Below are 22,180 nucleotides of genomic sequence, written 5' to 3'. Positions count from 1 at the left end.
AGAGGTACTGTGAGAGGGATGAAAGTTGAGTGGTTATATGGAAAATTTCTCCAGTGGGATAGCAAATCAATTAGGGAGATGTAGATTAGGGAATTGTAAAAAGATGGCCTTTCCTTGACGCTGGTTTACCTAAATTTGCAGGAGATCCAGTTAGCAGGTTTTCATGCTTTTTGTCCAGCTCAGTTGAACACATATGACTATGAGGGAAGGGAGTAATAGTCCAAAGATGGGTTTGGCAAAGTGTGTAATTATTCAGATGTAGTGTACATTGATTGATCAAGAGGTTGAGATGGGGAAAGAAGGAAAGTATATCTACTATAGGGGTGATAGTCTGGGAAAGAACTTTGGAGGGGAGGAGTTGGAGGCCAAAGGAAGGATGAAGAATGGGTTTAGGGAATAAAGTTAGGGGCTATAAGGAATAGGACAAGGTGGAATGATCAAAGATTATGATTTGATAAAGAGATTTCAGAGTTCATGAACATAGAACTGGAATGCTTGTGTTTAATGGCCGGATCAAGGTTTGGCCATCTTGAGGTGGAGTAGAGATTGTTGGAGTTAGAAATTGGCAAGTTATATAGGTAGTTGAGCAACCCTCAGTTTGCATGTTGAAGTCCAAGACTAGGGACAAGGAAATCACTAAGAAAGCTATTGTAGTGGGTGAAGGGTATACTTAAACTAGGATGATAGCAATGAAAAGCAATGGAAGCTTTGGGGTAGAATTGGAGAGGTATTTCTTCTTTCTTTGATCTTTGTATTCCTAGTTCCTTGCACAGTGTCTGACACATAGCAAGCAGTTGTCCTTTCTGGCAGTCGTCTGCCATCCCTCTGTCCCTCTACCCCAATGCCTTCCCTTTAAGATGAACTTCCATTTGCACAATATGCATATTCTATTGTACGAATGATTTTAACCAACTTGCATTGACCAATTCACTGATTTTTAATTAATTAATTCCTGAGATGATGATGATGATTATATTCCACAGCCCTTTTACATTTTACAGAATATTTTTCCTTACCACTGCCCTCTGAAATAGTTAGATTGTACATCTATTCTCATTTTATAGATGAAGAAACAGGCTCAGAGACATTAAGTGATTTACCTGGGATAACACAGCTAGTAGATCTTAGATCTGGGCTTTGAACTCTGGTGTTCTTACATCAAATACTGCACTCTCCTAGAATCAACAGGACCTTACAAGGGATGGCATGGTGGTAGTGGTAAGGGGATGCTGAGAGTCCAAGCAGTGAGCAAATTAAGTCTAGCATTTATAATAAATGTTTAGTGATTGGCACATAGTAAATGTACTATACTAAGTGCTCCAGATACTAAGAAAGGCAAAAAATCCATGGTCCCTTCTCTCAAGAACCTGAGACTAATGGGGAGACAACAGTCAGAACAACTATGTGCATATAAGCTAAAGCGTCAATGAGAAGTCATCTCAGAGTCTAGGGGGGAGATAGAAGGGCTTCTTGGAGAAGGTGGTATTTGGGCTTTCAAGGAAGCGTAGGGAAGGCAGGAGGTGGAGGCAAGAAGACAGAGCACCCAGGTAGGGGGACACTTGGGATGATCGTGTTGGAGAAACCGTCAGAAGGCCAGAGTTACTGGCTCATAGACTGTGTAAAAGGAAATAAAGTGTTAAAAAGACTAGAAAAAATAGAAAGGGGCCAGATTTTGAAGGGCTTTAAAAACCAAACAGGACATTGTGCATTTGTTAAATAGCAAGAGAGGGAAGGCTAATAGATGACCAAGGAACTTCAGGCCGTGTGTAGGAAGAGCTGTGAGTCCATCAATAGTAAACAATCAATAGGAACAGTCAGGAAGGGCAAGGTTTGGCTTGGATGTGATTTTTTCCCCCTAGAATTCAGGACTTGCTTTTCTCCTCCAGTTTCATTCAAGGTCTTGGGACACAGTGACACACCGTATGGCATCTTGTTTTTGTCAGCATGGTGATCTGTTGTGCCGACAGAACTGGAGCAAAAACCTCAAAATAAACCTAAGGGGTAATCCCCAGCAATTGGTTTTCATGCAAATCAGAGAGTTTCAAGTGATTTTCAAGAAGAGTTTTGTAGATCGACAGCTGCTTCCTTAAGTTTTTGGAAAGATGTTGTGGGGCTTTAAGACAATGTTATAAACCACAGAATGTTAAGGTGTAGGAGGCTATGAGGAAGCAAATATTTACTTAGCTTTTAAAAAGAAATCAGTTAATGATCTGTGTAATTCTGTTAAAACTAAAATTGGGGCAGATCCATCTGTGAATTGTAGGGATCAGACCAAGTGACCTCTAAGGTCCCTTGTAATAAGTAATATATAAGTTGTTATTGTTGGTTTTTAGTCCTGTCCTCCTTGGGCCTCTACCCCTCCTGTGGAATTGCGGTGTGTTTGAGTTGTCAAGAATCTGGAAGATCATCCTGCCCAATGATCTTCTATTACAGATGAAGAAATTGAGGCTTAAGAGAGGGTTGTGAATGACTTGCCCAAAGACACATAGCCATTTAGTAATAAAGATGAGCACTTTCAGTCCTCCAGTATTCTATCTCTGTTCCTGAGTCTGTGTCTCTGTCTCTCTGTTTCTCTGTCTCTTTCTGTCTCTCTGTCTCTCTCCCCACTCTCTCCCTGTCTCTCTCTCTGTCTCTGTCTCTCTGTCTCTGTCTCTGTCTCTCTTTCTCTGTCTCTGTCTCTCTTTCTCTCTCTGTTTACTATACTACACTGTTGGTGTTTGGTTCACCCTGGGGCTCTCTGTTTACAGTTCTGTCCTTGATTCACAAGGATGCCCAATGTTTTTGCTTGTATTGAGCTAGGCTATATCAGATCTCTAAGGCCAATATAGTCTATCATAGCTGTTTGCTCTGACAGAAATCAGCCACTGACTGCCTGGACTTTGATAGAGGAGTTAAAGAGGTGAGTTATTAGAAAAGTTCAATTATGGCCTGATTTTATTTAAAAGAACTGCAAAGAAGAAAGAAAAGTAAGTGTTAAAATATTTACGTTCTTTATTCCTTTCAAACTGTTGTTGATATTCTCTTGGATGTTTTTACATCTGTGTTCTAATTTTTTACACGTACACGTATTTATAGAAACAATTTCCTTCATTAACAAGATCCACAAATTCGCCATTTAAATTGACTCTCCAATATTCCACTGCATTAAATACACCATAGTTTGCTTATAGCCCTTGCTCTGTCATTTGGGTAGTTTCCAGTGTTTTTGAATAGGGAAGCCATAACTTTTTGTTTTGGTTCATTACCTCTTATTTAGGTTTCTGATATTTCACGTGGCCTTGGAAAGCTGTCAGTAGTACAAGACTTGGAGTCAAATAGAAAATACCTTTGTCAGTGTGACCTTGGAAGGCTTCTGCTTCTGCTTATAAGGCCTTGGAAGGCTGGGTGCTTAGAATTCCAGACTCCAAGGCTCCTCTCCCTGGAGATTGAGTCTACTTTAGAAGGCCAGGTGGTGCCCAGGCCAGAGGTCACTAGCTCTAAGACTTCAGAGACCACTTCCCGTCCCCAGCTGCCTTCTTATAATTCTGTTCCCTAGGAGGACATGGCAACATCCAGTCTTCTTTTTAAACATGAGCTTTAGTCTTTTGTGGACAGTTTATGCCTTGTTAAAATAAACTCTTTGGTGGGGGGCAACACCAGTAAATCAGCCAAGTGGACTTCTTAGGCTTGGCCAATGAAAGGGGAAGGGGGCAGTACCCAAGAGGGATTTCTTCATTAGCCAGATGGAATATTGCAATGTTATAATAAGCACAGCTGCAGCAGAATGTAACTATCGAACATATTGAAAACCTGACTAAAACAAGTTTGAGAAACCCACCCAAAACACCTTTGCAACTCACTCACTACATACCCCAAAAAGCTGTTTGTGAAGAAAGCATTTTAAAAACCTTAAAGTGCTGTGTTAGTACTGTGTAATTTAAAATTCTAAATGTGGGTTCTAATCTGTTCCCCCAGTTTGGGGGGAAACTGACTAAAATCACTGATAAAACGAGTTTAGATTTTGAAGGGTTTATTGAAATATAGAAAGAGAAAGATTGAGAACAGAATTCTTACAACCTCGAAATCCTATCTTTCCTCAGCTCCTCTCTGTCTTTCCTTGCGGTCACCACCAAGTCAAGGCTCCCCTTTCCTCCTTCCTGTCCCCTCCCAGAATGGGGAGGTTCTTCAAGCTGGTTGGTTGATTGGGCCCGGAAGTTCAAAGTCTTTTTAGATTCTGAGAACCATGCTTTCTTAAGTACTCTCAAGTACCAGCCAGATGTGCTTAGAATCTAGTCAACTACTAATCCAGTCAAATCAGCCAGTAATCCACTCAGGTGGGCTCCTGAGTATCTGCCAAATCTCATCTATCACATTCCATTATCTTGACAGTACCAAGCCATCAAATTAAGGCTGAAGCAGCTTTCCCTAAAAAGCTCTGTTCCCCGACCCCCCCCCCCCAATACTTTCCAGACAAATTAAATTGATTTTCTGTGCATCCAGTGATGTGATGTTTTGTTTAAGTGTAACTTTCTTCCCCAAAGCTCTGGTAATATTGGGCTTCATGTTTTTTAAACTTATTTTTTTGATTGAGTTTAAATTAAATTAAATTTTCTTTCCTTTGATTTATAGAAAGGCTAAATATTTTCCTTGCTACCTTTGTGACCTTTAGAAGGTTATTCCACTTATGGGCATTTTTTTCCTTGTCAGTGAAGTAAAATGGGAACTGAGGATTCAAAAAGATTGTCCTTAACATTCCTTCTATCTCCTAATACATATTTCCATCATATCTTTACTGACCCTTTACATTGTCTAGAATTGGATATGCCTTATATGTTTAAAAAGGTCTTTATTTTGGATTATTTTATCAGTGATATTTGTCCCATAGTTTCTTATGCTCTTGCTTTCCTTTTGAGATCTATGTCGTTACACTTGAGTAACAATTGTGAATGTTTTTCATTTTAATCTTTCAAATTTATCAATCTTTGGAAACAACCTCAGTTTCTTCTACTCACGATTTATCATCCCTAAACAACTAGAATAAATAAATATACTGTTCTATTTGCTTTTAGTTTTAAAAAATTGTTTATATTATATAATTTTTTTCTGGAATGATTGATTCATTGATCATTCCCTCTGTTTTTTAATCTATAGTTTTGATAAATGCCATTTTGTAATATGTTTTAAAAATCTGATAGGCCTGCTACCTTAACTAATTTGTTTTTTTAAAAACTAACCTTTTTATCGATTGATTAATCAAATTAAATCTTACTGTTTAATTGATTGACAAGACATATTCCATAAGAATTTGATCTGGTAGTTAATTTACACTGTATGATAATTTAAGGAGTAATTTAATCTTTATAAGAGCAAGGTATATTTCTTCATTTATTTAATTCTTGGTTCTTTAAAATTTATATTAGGTTAAATTTTATATTCTCTGATTAGATAGGTCTTTTATTAGTGAGTTAATAAGTGTTCAGTATTTGTTTCTTTTGAACTTTGAATCTATTATATTTTCTGTCTCTAACTACTATGAAAATGGAGTTAATTTTTTATTCGGGATTTAACTGACACCAAATAAAAGTGTTTACATATGCAAAGAGCAGAAAAGTTTGATGGGACCAAGGTCTTTGATACTGTCAGTTGTGAAGGCTTATGGAAAAATATGTCAAAATTTGGTTTCCCGGAGAAGTTGATTGGTATTGTACATCAGTTTCATAACAATATGCTTGCCCAGGTTCTGGACAGTGGACAGTGCTCTCTCACTTTCCCAGTCACCAATGGAGTGAAGCAAGGATGTGTGATTGCTCCCATGCTTTTTAGCCTGATGTTTTTTGGCAATGTTGTCAGATGTCTTTGAAGAGGATGAACACAGCATCAAGGTCAGCTACCACATTGATGGTAAATTATTTAACTTGAAAAGGCTACAAGCCAAGACTAAAGTGGAGGTAGAGATAGTATATGATTTTTTTTTTCACAGATGATTGTTGCATCTCGGCTTCGAGATGCAACAAAGTATGGATTAATTCTTTGCCACTTGTGCTAATTTTGGCCTGACAACTCAAAAGAAAACCGCACAGGTGCTCTACCAGCCAGCGCCACATCATCCATGTGAGGAACCCTTGGTTACTGCAAATGGACACATTTTGAATACTGTGAATAAGTTCACTTATCTTGGTAGTATACTTTCTAGGTATGTGCGCATTGATAATGAGGCTGACACATGCATTACCAGAGCTAGCTCGGTGTTTGGGAGGCTTCAAAGGAAAGTGTGGGAGAGAAGAGGTAATAAACATCAAATTGAAGTTCTACAGAGCCATCGTGCTGACCTCATTGTTCTATGCCTGTGAAACCTGGACAATATACCAGTACCATGCTAGGAAACTGCATCACTTCCATTTGAATTACCTTAGGAAGATTCAGAAGATCACCTGGCAGGATAAGGTACTGGATACTGAAGACCTCTCTCAAACTAAACTGCCACGCATTCAAACTCTTCTGCAGATAGTGCAACTCCAATGGGCTGGCTACATTATTCAAATGCCAAATGTATGCTTACCTAACAGACTGTTTTATGGAGAACTCACATTAGGCAAGTGCTTTCACATGGTGGTCAGAAGAAGAGATACAGGGATACTCTCAAGGTCTCTCTGAAGAACTTTGGAATTGATTGTGTGACAGTGGAGACTCTGACAAAGGACTGCCCAGCATGGCATGCCTTCATCGGACAGGGTCATGTGTTCTATGAGCAAAGAAGAATTGAAGTAGCTCAAAAGAAATGTGAGACGTGCAAATTTAGAGAATTCAACCCAAATGTTCACATGGACCATTTGTGCCTGATCTGTGGTAGAGCATTTTGAGCTCATATTGGTCTGATCAGCCACAGTTGGACACACTGTACTTTGAGTCCAACATAGTGACGCCAATTTGGTCCTCTTTGAGAATGAAGGACAACAACCAACCAACAAGAGCAGAAAAAGGGGATTGAAAATGAAACTAAGAATTTATTTATTTATTTATTTTTGGTGAGGCAATTGGGGTTAAGTGACTTGCCCAGGGTCTCACAGCTAGTAAGTGTCAAGTAACTGAGGGCAGATTTGAACTCAGGTCCTCCTGACTCCAGGGCCGGTGCTCTATCCACTGGGCCGCCTAGCTGCCCTAAAATTTATTTTTAATAGAATAAATTTAGTATAATAATTAAATTACTATCCTGCTTGTCTGTGTTTTCTTCTGGCCATCCTTCTGTTTTCTTCTGTGTACTTAAAAATAATGTTTCAGTGATCTTTCTTATCCCTTTTCCTATTTTGGGGGGAAGTGGGACCCTCCCTAGCATTAGCACTCTATTCTGCTCTACCCCAATGAGAGAGAGAGGGGGGCAGAGAGAGACAGAGAAAGAGAAAGAGAGAGAGAAAGTCTTGTAATGAAAATGCAGTCAGATAAAATAAATGCCCAAGAATGCACTTGATTTTTGTGGGTTTAACTTATCCTGTAGTTTTGTTAAACTTCTTTTTGGTGGGTATCCTTGCTTTGCTTTTTCCCACAAATATTATCACAAAGGAGCAAAAACTTAGAGATCATTGAATCCAGCTCCTTAATTTTGTAAATGAAAAAGCTGAAGCATGGAAGGATTAAGTGAATTGCTGAGGGGTCACATGACTAAGCATTTCAGACAGGATTTGAATTGGGGGGGTCCAGATTCCAAATCTAGCATTCTGTCCACTAATAAAACTTGCTGCCTCTTCATTTGTGTAAAACAATACTTTTATTTCTGTTTCTCCTAAGAATTAATAAGAGTCTTGGCAAATGTGTATTTTGGATCTTTGGAGAAAGGCTCATTGCCCTGCCAAAAAAAAAGGATACCTACCTACTACCTACTCAAGGACAATCTGTTCGTTTGTTTGTTTTTGTGGGGCAATTGGGGTTAAGTGACTTGCCCAAGGGCACACAGCTAGTAAGTGTTAAGTGTCTGAGGCCGGATTTGAACTCAGGTACTCCTGAATCCAGGGCCAGTGCTCTATCTACTGCTCCACCTAGTTGCCCCTACTCAAGGACAATTTGGTGGTGCAGTAGATAGAGCGCTGGGCCTGGAGTCAGGAAGGACTTGAGTTCAAATGTGACTTCAGGGACTTAATAGCTGTGAGACTCTAGGCAAGTGACTTAACCCTTTTTGCCTCAGTTTCCTCATCTGTAAAATGAGCTGGAGGAGAAATGGTAAACCACTCCAGTATCTTTGCCAAAGAAACCCCAAATTATGTCATGAAGAGTTGTACATGACTGAAGTGACTGAATAAGTCTATTCAAGATGCATAACCAGAGAAGGAGGTGAGCTTGATTATAGCCATTTGGTGGTGGTGGTGGTGGTGGTGGTGGTGTAGAAGGGATTCTTGGTCAGGGAATGAGTTGAAACAGGTAGTTCAGAGGTCCTTTTAAAACCCGAAATTTTATGCTAATTTCCCTTTCTTGGTTCTAATGGGCTTGTTCATTTAGTATCATTTTAGTTCTTATTTTAGAACAAAGAGCATATAAAACATTTAATGAGCATTATTATTGTAAAGCTGGTAGGGCCCTCAGAAACTGGAAAGGGACATTTAGTCATTCAACTTTTCCATTTTACAGATAAGGAATCTGAGATACAGGCTTACACAAGTAGTGAGCATGAGGTGAAGGATCTCTGGCTCCAGACAGAGTCAGTGTACTTCCCATTGTCCATTAATGGAGCAATGTTAATTTCATTACATGTATTCTAGCTGTCCCGGAGGAATAATTAATTAGATCATTTCAAAGAATCTTTCCTTTTGATATGTTGACTTGTGTCAGTGTTTTTCCTTAATATGACACAACTGGAACTTGAAAGGAAATGATCCTTGTCTTTAACTGTTTCACTTAGTGTAGCATAAAGAGTGCTGCATTTGTAGTCAGAGGATTTGGATTCAAACCTCGGCTCTGCCACTTCCTTCTAGCTGTGTGTCCTTGGGAAACGTTACTCCTCAGTTTCCATAACTAGAATCTGGGAAATTGGATCAGACAATGACTAAATTCCTTCCTAACTGTACCCATGATTCTATGAACCTTCTTTCTGCCTGAGAATTACTGGGCATGTCAGGCCAAGGCCTATTGAAATTTGTGTTGGTGAGGGAAGGCTATGGTAAAGAGTTGTTTGTTTAATAAAGGGATTAAGATTGAGAAACCAGTGGTAGACTGTACAGGCCTAGAGTTCTGTTCTAAAGTAATAGTTAATAGGGAAGTTACCTGTCTTAATGAGGTTTAAGATATTCTGAACTCTTTGGATGGGTTGCAGTAGACAAAGAATACAGTCTCATTGGTTAGGATGTTTGCAATCCAGTTGGATGGATAAAACTCACCCGAAATGGTATGAAAACAGGATAAATGATTGATAGTTGATCATTGTAAATTGAACGTAGCTCAGATGGTGCTAGTTATAAAGGGAGCAATGTTAAGATTCTATTGTTAAGGGTAGTTTTCAGTCATGTCCCACTCTTCATGATCCTGTTTGGGTTTGTGTTTTGTGTGTTTGTGTTTGTGTTTGTGTTTTTTCGGCAAAGATATGCGAATGGTTTGCTCATTCCTTCTCCACATCATTTTACAGGTGAGGAACTGAAGCAAACAGGGTTACGGGAGTTGCCCGGGGTCACACAACTAGTAAATGTCTGAGGCCAGATTTGAACTCACGAAAATGAATCCTCTTGAGAGTGGAGTGCCCTCCCCACTGTACCAACTAGCTGCTCCTCTGTTAAGAGTAAAATCCTGGTTAAATAAAGAGCTGTGTTCAAACATTCGCCCTGCCACTTAGTATATATACTTGGGTAAACTGGAGCAACCTTCCTAGACCTTAGTTTTCCCAGGGGGTTGGAATAGGTGACTCCTGAGGTCCTTGCCGGTTCTAGATTGATGTACTTTACTGTGTTCAGGTATCCTATACAAGAGGAAGTATTCCTCGATTATCATTTGTTTGTAAATTAAATAGCTTAAAAGGCATGATGGACCTTGCTGTTTAAGTGGATTCTATAGGAAATACTTTTTGGATGATCTAGAACTTCTTGTAAGATAGGCAGATCTCTTAAGCAGAGAAGAAAATGACAAATTACTCCAGTATTTTTGCCAAGAAAACCCCAAATGGGGTCACAAAGAGTTGGAAACAACTGAACAACAAATTTATTCCTTAATGTTTAAGGGTCCAGGACTATAAGAATAGTCTGGGAACAAGATCTATCATTTCTCATGAGGGATGAAATTTAATGTTTTGAAAGAAAAGTTTGAATTTAAAACGCACTAGTGGATGGCCAGAGATTGGGAACAGGGCCGAATCACAGAATCATAAGGATTCTAATCCCAGTTTTACACATGCCATAGTTAGTGGCCAATCTGGACCCAAAGTCAGGTTTCCCAACAGGCATTCTTCAGCCCTGTGACTTGCAATGTGAGTTTGCAGTGTTGATGTCAGTGGGTTTTGTGGGGCCGGGTAGGCAGTGGGGGAGAGAAGGTGGGACCTTTGGACTATTTGCTTTGCAGTAGTAGGCCTGCTGGTTATTTTCAGGAAGTTCTACATACAAGAAAAGAGCATGTGAAGAATTGGGGATGGGGCTGTGAATGTTAGGTACAATATGGGAGAATATAAAAGTTGGGTTTGGGAGCAGGAGGAGAAAAGGGAGATGAGATTGTTTGAGAAGTCTGAAAGATGGATAAGCTTTCCTGTTTATTTTAAGCCTTTTTTTTTACGGTGTACATAAGGGTCTGAGGAAGTGGCTAACAGTTACATGATATTCTTTCTGTCTCTGTCTCTCTCCCATATATATGTATATAAATAATATATATATATATATATATTTTTTTTTTAATTTTTTAGTGAGGCAATTGGGGTTAAGTGACTTGCCCAGGGTCACACAGCTAGTAAGTGTTAAGTGTCTGAGGCCGGATTTGAACTCAGGTCCTCCTGACTTCAGGGCCGGTGCTCTATCCACTGCGCCACCTAGCTGCCCCTAAATAATATATTTTTAATATCTTGATATAACTTTTATGTTATAGGAGCAAGAGGACAACTGACTTGAAACTGAGACTATTAGAGAACCTAGAATATATAGTTGGAAGGGATTTTATGGAAAACAGGTTGTCTTCTGAAAGTGTTATACTAAGAGTTAAGGACTGTGGTTAGAAGTTAAGACAACTGATGAATAAATGGAACAACTCGGATCCTACCTGTGAGGAAGGAGATGAAAGAGATATTGTGAGAGATGAGAAAACAGGCTTGGAAATGAAGAAAGATGACATAGGAATTATAGGGCAGGTAGGTGGCTCAGTGGATATAGAACACCAGGCCTGGAGTCAGGAAGACCTGATTCTAAATCTGCCCTTAGTTAGACACTTACTAGCTGTGTGACCCTGGGAAAGTCACTTAATCCCATTTTCCTAAGATTTCTCATTTGTAAAATGACCTGGAGAAGGAAATAGCAAACCACTCTAGTATCTTTGCCAAGAAAACCCCAAATGGGGTCACGAAAAATGGAAATGACTAAACAACAACATATGTAGGAGAAAAGATAAGCAGTTGTGTGTGTGTGTGTGTGTGTGTTCTAGACATAGAACTAGTTTATTAAAATAGTAATAACAAGAAAAAGTATGGGGACAGATTTGCATAATGGAGTTGTGGGCTTACTACTTGCCAATACCTCCTAGCTGCTCAAGTAACTATATGCCACCTAGTAATTTTATTTACTAAATCTTAGAGCTTGTGAAACAGGTGAACCAATTTGAGACATTTTCTAGAGTTGTACATAGAAGGGGGGAATAGCTTTGGGATGAAGAATTAAATTTGAGTGTCACTTTTGAACAGATGGTATTAGATTTTTTGGAATGTAAGTGAGGGGGAAAAAGTTAGTGGGATGAAGACCAGATGCTGAATTGTGATATCTGGAAGGGAACTCATAGTTTCAAGCACATTATTTACTTAATATTGTCATCGCCTCTTAATCACACAAGTTATTACTCTGTTTTCTGGAAAGAAACTTGAAATGCAATATCATCTTAGAAATGGATGGATTTTGGTCATGCATTAATATATTTTAAAGATCCTGGGACTTACAGAAGAATAGGTAACCTAAGAAACATAAAGTATTTTGTATGTATACACTGATATGATTTATATACATCACCGCAAGATTATATTAGTGTAAAAATAAAAGTATCATTATAAAATTGTGGGGTATTTTGTGAATACTTTTCCCCCCAGATCAGAATTCTGCTGTCCTGTAAATTGTCTTTCTGGTTCTGCTTTCTTTCAGTTTATGCCACCCAGAATCATCTGAAGCAGTCTCTTTTGTAATTTCTTACAGTGTAACAATGCTTCATTATCAACATATACCACAATTTGTTCAGTTATTCCCTAGTTGTCTGAGACAGTTATCTCCAGAGGCATACTCCTAGACATTGGTCTGTCATTTCTTGCAATGCAGTATTATTCTATCATATTCATATACCATAGCTTCTTCAGCCAACCTCAAATTTCTGGGTACCCTCAACATTTCCAGTTCTTTTCTACCATTAAAAACATTGTGAATATTTTTGTACATATGCCCCCCTCTGTTTCTTTGATCTTATTGGCATACAGACCCATCTAGTAGTGGTATTGCTGAGTCGAGATGTGTGTGTGTGTGTGTGCGCGCGCTTGCGTATGTATGTGCATGCACACATGTGTATATATGCATGTGTCTCTATATGTGTGTGTATGTATATAGATGTAGATATATAGATATAGTTTTATAGCCCTTTGGGCATAGTTCTAAATCATTCCCTAAAATGGTCAGACTAGTTCTACCAACAATGCATTAGTGTCCCTATTCTCCTACATCCCCTCCAGTATTTATCATTTTCCTTTTATGTCATGTTAGCCAATCTAATGGATGTGTGGTGGTACCTCAAAGTTGTTTTACTTTTCATTTTTCTAATTATTAGTGATTTAGAGCATTTAAAAACTATGAATATTGATAGCTTTGATTTCTTGCTCTGAAAATTACATTGTTTTCCTCCAAATACTCTGTAAAACAAATGAAAGTTTGCTAAGCTCTCAGGATCTTATATTTCCTTTGATGAAATATAAAGGAAATGATAACAAGCATAGCATTCTGCTATCCCAGAGGACCTCTTGTCTCATTCCCTGATTTTATACATGAAAAAAAAAATGTCTCTGAGAGGCTTTGGTGCCTTTCCCATTGTCATTTAGCTAGTTAGTGACACACTTGGGACTAGAGCCCCATCACCTAATATTATTGTATCTTTCAAAATGTATACAAATGAAACAACCCTTTGAGAAAGAGGTACAAGTAGCAATTATTAGTATGTCAGTAACTGGCATTTGAGAGTGACTAAGGAGAAGTCCAAACCAAGTGGTTGCATGTTTAGAAAAAACAAACTGTTGCTAATGGTAGGTGTCTAATTAGACAAAGGCTTACTTTTTTTTTGGTCAGGCATTGAGAGTTAAGTGACTTGCCCAGGGTCACACAGCTAATAAGTGTCAAGTGTCTAAGGTCAAATTTGAACTCAGATCCTCCTGAATCCAGGGCTGGTGCTTTATTCACTGTGCCACCTAGCTGCCCCAAGCTTAACATTTCAGATGCTAACCCCCCCCCCTTTTTTTCCTTTCTCAATTTAACAGGTGGCTAAATCCCTTATTTCAAATTGGTCATAAACGGAGATTAGAAGAAGATGATATGTATACGGTGCTTCCTGAGGATCGTTCAAAAGCACTCGGAGAAGAGTTGCAAGGGTAAGAAAGTAGAAGCAAAAAAGGAGGGACAGAGGAATGGCTGTATGCCTAGTGTCTTTTGAAAACTTAAAAAATAACAATTGACTTGTTTCTTCATGGGCCTGCTCCCTTGGCCTGGGCTCACTGAAGCCTAGATCCTCATGCTCTATGGCCACATACCCTTAAGGCTTATACTCAGGCTTGAACTACTTAGTACCCTGGAGGACAATCTAGTGCAGTGGCCTGTGGGGTCACTTCTTGTCCCTTAAGAAAAGGAGGAACAGAGCAGTTGAATCACCCTAGTGATCCTTACCTACTACTACCTTGATTGCCGGGCATTCTAATACATTTTTATTATATTAAATTAGAAGTACCTCCTATGGTATGGCATTGCTGGGCCTGGGAAGACAAAGTTTCAGACTGAGATTTAGGCCCTGCCTAAATTAGTAGATTTAGTAGGATGTGCCTGCACAGAAAATTATATGATGACGACAATGATGATGGATGGGAAAATTCAAAGGAGAGGGTCATTGCCTTGGTATACCACAAATTTTAGCTTGTTCTTGTGGTCTAATCTACTATTTTGGATTTCTGCATAGTTTCTCATTTCCTAGCTGTAAGACTTAAAGCCAATTGTCTTTCTTTATATCAGTGCCTTCTTTATTTTCTAACAGTGGAGATTTCTTCCTTATCAAAATGCTACAGGATGAGCTTTGACAACCAACTGATATTGATAGAGTACTCAGAGAGTATACTGCATCTCAAAATAAACAAAAAAACCCCAACTTTTTATTTAGCTTTTCTAACCATTCCTTTCTTTACCCCAATCAATAACTCCTCCTGATTGTTTGTTTTGCTTCCTAGGTACTGGGATAAAGAAGTCTTAAGAGCAGAAAAAGAAGCCAGACAGCCCTCCTTAACCAAAGCAATTATAAAGTGTTTCTGGAAATCCTACTTAATTTTGGGAATTTTTACCCTGATTGAGGTGATGTTTCTTATATGTGGGTGGGTTTTTTGTATACATTTATTACAAAAGAAACATTAAGTTAAAGACAACAGTGAACATTTATGTACCAGGAACTGTGCTAAGTACTTTACTATTATCATCTCATTTGATCCTTACAACAACCCTAGGAGGTAGCTAGTAATGCAGAGTGGACCTGGGGTGGGGATGGGGGATGGTTGTATGAGTCAGTTGTATTTTGAGAAGTACTGTTTAGACATGTTCAGATGAAAATGTAGCAGCTGAAACATGGGCTTTTCTTGCACCCAAGTAAGGGTCTACAATTGTTATCCCCTCACTCTCCCCATCCTTCCTTTCACCCCTCCCTTTCTTATTGTCCAGCAGACATAACGTATGCAACTTGACTTATCACAAAACTTCTACAGAGATGGAATTTTTAACATTAAAATATGTGAATTTAATTTGATTCATGTTTAAGAAATGCCCTCAGTTTTACCCCACTTCATGTTATACCTTAAATAGTTTCATACTTTTATCTACTTATAGCTACCAAGAGTACAATGTAGTTAATGGCAAACTTCACAGGAATGCCAAGAATAGCTGTGGATAAGTGGTGTCAAACTCAAATAGAAATGGGATCCCTGCATATCGATTTAGGAAACCACAAATTGACATTATATCTTGTAATATGTTTTTATTTATTTTGTCAAACATTTCCCAATTACGGTTTAATGTTTCAGGCTGCCCTTGGGTTTGATACCTTTGGTGTAGTGCCCAAGGTAATGGATTTGTTGAGAGAAAGACTGGGTTCAAATCCTTATAGCTGTTGGACTTCCTGTGTGATTTTAATCAAGTCCCTCAACTTCTCTAGAGATTAGACCAAATAATCTGTAAAAAAGGGGCTGGATGATCTTTGAGTTCCTTTCCATCTCCCAATGTTTGCCCCAGTATTTGGAGCTAGTTCTTTGGGATCATTGCTTAGAATGCCTCAGATTATAAGTCAAGAGGTGTTGGACACATGACCCATGAGCCACACGTGGCTCCTAGTACTCCTAAATGTGTCCCAAACCAGATTTTTATGTGCTGATGTGTTAATTAAGAAAAGAAATATATAAACAGGTATAATTTTCTAAGTCAGTATTTGAGGCCCACAGGGATATTTATCTAAGTTTAGTGCCCTCCCTTTCTGTTTGAGTTTGACACTACAGTTGTAGATGATAGGTAAATATTTGTTAGCTTGTTGATCCTGTGTTGCTGAGGTGTCTAAAAAATGTTTTCCCTGCAGGAAAACATTTTTGTGCTCTTTGAAGCACAGATGGGAGGATCATATGTAACCCCTGGTCTGAGCTACCAAGAAAAGAATTAAAATAATCATTTAGGGTTGCTTGGCTTCTCATTTTTTATTTTCATGGGTCAAGCTGGTTCTGGTTTGAAATTTGACAGGGACCAAATTAACGTATGAACTTCATTTGATTATGTTCCTTTATGTCTTTAGACAACACACCTGACAGAGTTTCCAATAGTGATTTAATATGGAACTCAGATGTTTTAGGTAATTTGACTTTGTAACAGAAAGGAAACCTTAAGTCTGATATACTTGCCCTGTAATTTCTCTAGTTTGGCTATTGCCTTCTTGCTGGTTTAGAGAAGCTGGAAAGAAATGTTAATCTTCTCAAGATGAATGTGGGAAGGAGAAGGCCTTTGCTTTGCTTCAAAAGAAGTAATTTTCATCTGTGGCTTTGGAATTTTAACTAGCTTTAAAGTTCATTTGCTAGGGATTAGATTACCAAACTACGTGGAGTGGATAGTGCTATGACCATGATTGATTTTGTAACTCGGCTGCTTATAATGTTTTGGAGAATTTAGTTCAGCTGAAGATTGCATGTCTTCTGAAGAACATGTTTCCACTGGGGATTATATTTCCCAGAACTTTACATTCGTTCATGCAGTGTATGCATGCATGCATGCATGCATGTGTGTGAATATATGTTTATGTTTGTATTGCCTATACAAATGTAAAATTCTGGTAGGTGTATACATATACACATGTATAAAGTATGAAGTATATACATATATTTATGTATATTTTATAAATATATTGCTTATATATGTATATAATACATGTATTCAATATAGCCATTTTTCTTAAGCACTCTAAAGTTGAAAAACTAAAACCTTGACAGAGCAGCATTCAGGACCATCATTGGCATCAAGCTAGTACTACTTGTGAGTGAACAGGCCAAGTACATCTTCTTGAAGTCAGGTTACTGCATTGGATCTTTATGGGATTTCAAAAAAGAAATAACAGATTTCAATACAATCATACCATCTCTTTGTTCTGGGAGCCCAAATTCTGTGAAACATTTTGGATTATAAATTGATTCATTTTTCTTTTGAGATCCAATTGTTAAAAGGGAGAACCAATGATTCTCCAGCATTTATGCCACTTGAAATACCTAAGTAACAACCTTTATTACTTCAAGTATGAGTCAGTAAACATTTATTAAGCACCTACTATGTGCTAGGCACTGGGATAAGCCCTGGGGATGCAAAAAGAGACAAAAAATAGTTCTTGTCCTCAAGGAGTTCACCATCTAATGAGGGGGAGACAACATGCAAACAAATATATACAAATCAAGCTATAGAAAGGACACAGAAAATAATTATCAGAAGGAAAACACTAGAATTAAGAACTAAGTATCAAAATATTCAACTTTTCTAGTAAGACCTACAGATTTAAAAAAATATAACTATTATAAAGCTTTGAGAAACAGATAGCATAGTAATCATGAACTTTATTTTTCCTCTTTTAGGCAAAAGTCACTTAGGTAGAGATTCAGAAGAGACCTGTACTATAGCCAATATATCATTGTTTACAAAATAGGAAGATATGATAGAGATGTTAAAAATCTCAATGTTCAGAGCCCTCACAGGCAAATGCAATGAATTAACAAAACCATAACAAAAACAAAAACATAACCAAACCCCTCCCCCGATAATCAGGAAGAAAAAGAATTTTTTTCTTTTTATTGTGAGCTTAATCATCAACAAACACAAACATTTCAAAATACAAAGAAGAAAAAAAGAGGCTTGGATATGAAACTAGGAACTTCAATTACATTTAGAAATGATAATTTTTTTTTTATAAAAAAGAACCAATTCCAATTATAACTTTAAGGCTTGTAGACTAGAGACACTTTCTTTTGGAGAGAGCAAAGATAAGGCACACAAGACAGATTATGTTAAATGTCAAAATTACTTTCCTGGATTTTTAGTCGATTTATTGTTTCCAAAGGTGCTCACCACAAAATGAACACATCTTTACCTTCAGCCTGCTGAGAGCAGCACATGTCTTAAACTCACTCAGAACACAGATAAAAAAGATACTACATTCCTTATCCTTCTCTTGATTTGAGACAGGGTTTGAGGTTGGGACAGAAGAGAAGCATCACTGGAGCAGACCAAAAGCTAAACCTCTCACATTCATAACTTGTCCATAAGGCACCTGAGAAGCAAGGTCAAGTAGGGAAGCAGTCATTGAGAAGTTTTTTTTAGAATATCTGTGTACTTTCCCCCAAAATGTTGAAGAATTCTAATCCTGACCCTGAATCATGTGAGAAACCTGTGCTGTGGAAAAGGTAAAGGGACTCACAGAGGTTGTGTTCCTTGATAGGAGTTAGGATATGTAAAGGAGTCACTCTTGGTTCTCTTCCCTTGTCTGCTATAGTTTTCAGGGTAGGATAAACATTTTGTTGTGGCATCAAGTCAGACATTTTCTCTTGTTCACCTCCTAAAGGCATTCGGGTTATCATTCAGAAGTTAAACCAAAGGGGAGAGGCCTCCAAGTAGGGTAGCCTGGTCTTGTTTTTGTTATTTAGAAAGCTTTCATTGAATTACAGATGTTTTTCTGCCAGATCTCAGGTTTGCTTATTTCATCCTGGGTAAAGTAGTTGAAAGGTGGAAATAATCAAGCATGAGATGTCATTAATTATTGTGCACTTACGGAGACCGAATGATTAAAATGCTTCCTTGTCAGCAGTGAAGTTCAAGGATTGAATTTGACAGCAACTCTGCTTTGTTTATCATTCTTTGATTTTGTTTTGCCTTTTGGGACTTTGAGTCCTCCATGGTATTCCCGATAGGGTCACAACCAGCTGTGTGGGAAAGCCTCTTACTACTACTATCTTCTTACATTGACCTGTAAAGTTTTCATACTTTATATTTTTAATTAAGAACTGTTTATCTGAAATTGGCAGCTTGTCATCATTCATCCACTGATACCACCTACTGTTTTCTTCTGTGAGAGTTGTTTTGGATGTTGACTGTTGGCAAGCCTGGTCCCTGCTGGGAGACCACAGGTAGCAGAGAATCCTAGAGTTAAAAGATGTTTCAGACAGGTTGTCTAGTGACTAACAACAAACCAAAAGACATGATCATTCGGCCTTTCCTAGTGGACCGTACGTGAGGTTTGATGGTCCTGGAAATGCAATATTACCTGAAGTTGCTGTATTTCACTTTTGAATAGCTGTTTTTTCCCTTCTATGTAGCAGAAAAAAACTTGATAGATAACATTGCTTAAGTGAGGTCCCTCACGCACATGTGTTTGAGTGTACATATATATATATCTATACTAAATAAGTATTTTCTACGTTTGGACATATATATGGATACCATTTCATACCTTTTTTTTCTCTAAATAAATTAAAGTCTCAACAAGCATTCATTCTCGCTTTAACAGTCAGTCAATAAACATTTATTAAGTGCCTGCTATGTACCAGGTAAGCCCAGGGGTTACAGTAAAAGGCAAAACAAAAATGATCTCCACTCTCAAGGAGTTTACAGCCTAAAGGCTGGCATTTTAGGCAGAAACAAGATATATGCAGAATAACTAGTAAATAATCAACAGAGGGAAGACAAACATTAGGAAAGAAGATGCTTTCTACTTATAGTCATTTTAAGACCTTTTCAATGTATGTGTTATGGACCAATGTGGAATTAGAGTTTTTCTTTTTATAGATGGCTTGATTGTTCCTTAATAGGAGAAGAATCTTTTTATAAGTGGCCATGCTTATTTTCTTTTTTTAAATTTTAATTAATTGTATTTTAAAATTTATGGAAAAAACCGAGCATTTTTATAACAGAACAATCAAAAAGATGATTGCACATGAAAATGCAAATTGGGAAGAAGACTTTGATAAACCCATTTAATTTCCTTGTATCTTCCTGTCAGTGTGTTATTTAAAAACAACAACAACAAAAATTAAACAGTATTTAAGATTGTTACTGAGAGGTTGCTTAAAGTCATTTTGAATACTTGTGTTTGATTTTTCCTCTCTTTTTAATTGGAAAGTCATTTGAGGGGCAGCTAGGTGGTGCAGTGGATAGAGCACCGGCCTGGATTCAGGAGGACCTGAGTTCAAATCTGGCCTCAGACACTTGACACTTACTAGCTGTGTGACCCTGGGCAAGTCACTTAACCCTAATTGCCTCACCCCCCCAAAAAAAACCTCACAAAAAACACAAAAAAAAAACCCAACAAAAAAAGGAAAGTCATTTGAGCCAAAGACTTAGAAGTTGGAGGTCCTAATTTTTGAATATTGGGTTTGAAATATGATGTTTGAGTCTGAATTATGGCTTTTTTATGGGGAAGGAGAAGACTGTGTTAGAAGGGGATGCCAAAGGTTACTTGGGCATAGATGGTAGATGAGAAGTATTTGTGGTAAAATACTGTGAATCCTGGTAGCTTAAAGTCAGTTTGAGTCCAGGTCATAGGAAAGACATTTTCTTTTCTCTTTCTTTATTCTATTCTCTTTAATGGGGTCTCTGGTTGTCATTAATATTTCATTTCATTATAGTCTCATGCTTATTACTGGTCTGGACTGTTGTTCATTTTGACCTATCAGCTATGGGGAACATTTTCACCCTCTTTCTTAGCTGTCTATTTGTCATCCATAGAAATATGAATAGCACTTAGTACACACAATTACAGAATTGGAAGAGACCTCATGGGTCATAGAACTGATCCATGCCTGAACTGGCATCCCTTGTACAAAATCCCTGACAGGTTGTCTAGCCACTATTTGCTGACCTTTCCTGATAGGGATCTTAATTACCTCCTGAGGCAGGCTATTCCACTTAATTATTAGGAAACATTTCCTTGTATTGACCTGAAAACTGCCTTTTAGAAACTTTTACCTATTTCTTCTAGTTCTCCCCCTCTGGCACCCAGCAGAACAAGTACTAATCATTCTTCTATATCATAGCCCTTCAGATATTTAGGACAATTAAGTCTATTTTTTTTAAAAAAATGACAGATCTGCCCAGTTCCTCTTACCAGTCCTAGTATATGGCGTGATTTCTAGTTCCATCAACAACCATATTGCCAACCTCGGAATGCACTCCTGCTTGCTAATGACTTTCCAAAAATGTGGTATCTAGAACTGAATGAAATATTTCAGGTACAGTCTGACCCTACCAGAATTCGAGAATAGTATAACCACCCCAGTCGTCCTTCAGTATGAATATGTTCATGGGAGTTCACACTGAAATGTAATACTCGGTTAGCTTTTTTTGACTTCTGTGTTACTGTTGACTTATGGAGCATGCCTCTGGCTAAATATCCATCCTCCTGTCCCCTTTCCTCTCCCCCAGTTCTTCTTTCATACCTACCAAAACCAAGAACCTTCTCAACTTGGTATTTGTTTAAAAATAACTTCTGAACTTGCGCTCTCTTTGTCATGGCATAAGGTATGGTCTGAATTGGGGGAGGATATCTTTGGTCAGCTTTGGACAGCTCCCTTCCCTCTCCCCCTGCCTCTCTCTTCCTCTGCCCTCTTACATGTCCAAAACCTATGACTTAGATATCTGTCCATTTTTCAGGTAGTGAAGGGAATTTTTATCATTTACAATGTCCTTGAAACTATAGGAAACGTACTAGTTTTTAGCCTTTTCTATAGTTCATGTTCTAAACCTCTGATAAAGGTGTCGCTGATTTCTTTCTTTCTTTCTTTCTTTCTTTCTTTCTTTCTTTCTTTCTTTCTTTCTTTCTTTCTTTCTTTCTTTCTTTCTTTTTTTTAAGTGAGGCAATTGGGGTTAAGTGACTTGCCTAGGGTCACACAGCTAGTAAGTGTTAAGTGTCTGAGGCCAGATTTGAACTCAGGTACTCCTGATTCCAGGGCCGGTGCTCTATCCACTGTGCCACCTAACTGCCCCCTCGCTGATTTCTTAATGAAACCAGAATATTTTTTTTCCCTTAGGATAGGAAAAAACCCGTAATTTGATCAAAGGCTTTGTTTAAAACTCTTAATAAAATGATTTTTTTTTTTTTGGTTTTTAGCCTCTTGCCTACTAGCCACCCTCTCTCCCATCCACCCAATGAAATTGCTCTAAAATTTGAAAGAGCCAGGATTGCAGGCGTATGAGTGTACACCTTTCATATATCCAGATTGCTATTCCACCTATACATTATTTCAGTTGCCGGG

At 38.1% G+C, this 22,180-nt stretch overlaps 1 protein-coding gene across 1 annotated transcript in view; it reads left to right on the top strand.

The window, feature by feature from the left end:
• ABCC4 (ATP binding cassette subfamily C member 4) overlaps nt 1-22,180 on the top strand; it is a 280,662-nt gene that overhangs the window by 36,016 nt on the left and 222,466 nt on the right. Inside the window, exons 2-3 of the mRNA XM_043990550.1 lie at nt 13,646-13,756; nt 14,600-14,720. Of these exons, the coding sequence (XP_043846485.1) occupies nt 13,646-13,756; nt 14,600-14,720 (232 nt within the window). The remainder of the gene's footprint in view (nt 1-13,645; nt 13,757-14,599; nt 14,721-22,180) is intronic.

Source organism: Dromiciops gliroides, chromosome 3 (genome assembly GCF_019393635.1).
Source record: "Dromiciops gliroides isolate mDroGli1 chromosome 3, mDroGli1.pri, whole genome shotgun sequence".
Classification (NCBI taxonomy): Eukaryota; Metazoa; Chordata; class Mammalia; order Microbiotheria; family Microbiotheriidae; genus Dromiciops; species Dromiciops gliroides.
The sequence above is the reverse complement of the archived record's forward strand: the minus strand, read 5'-3'. Positions and strand labels throughout refer to the sequence as shown.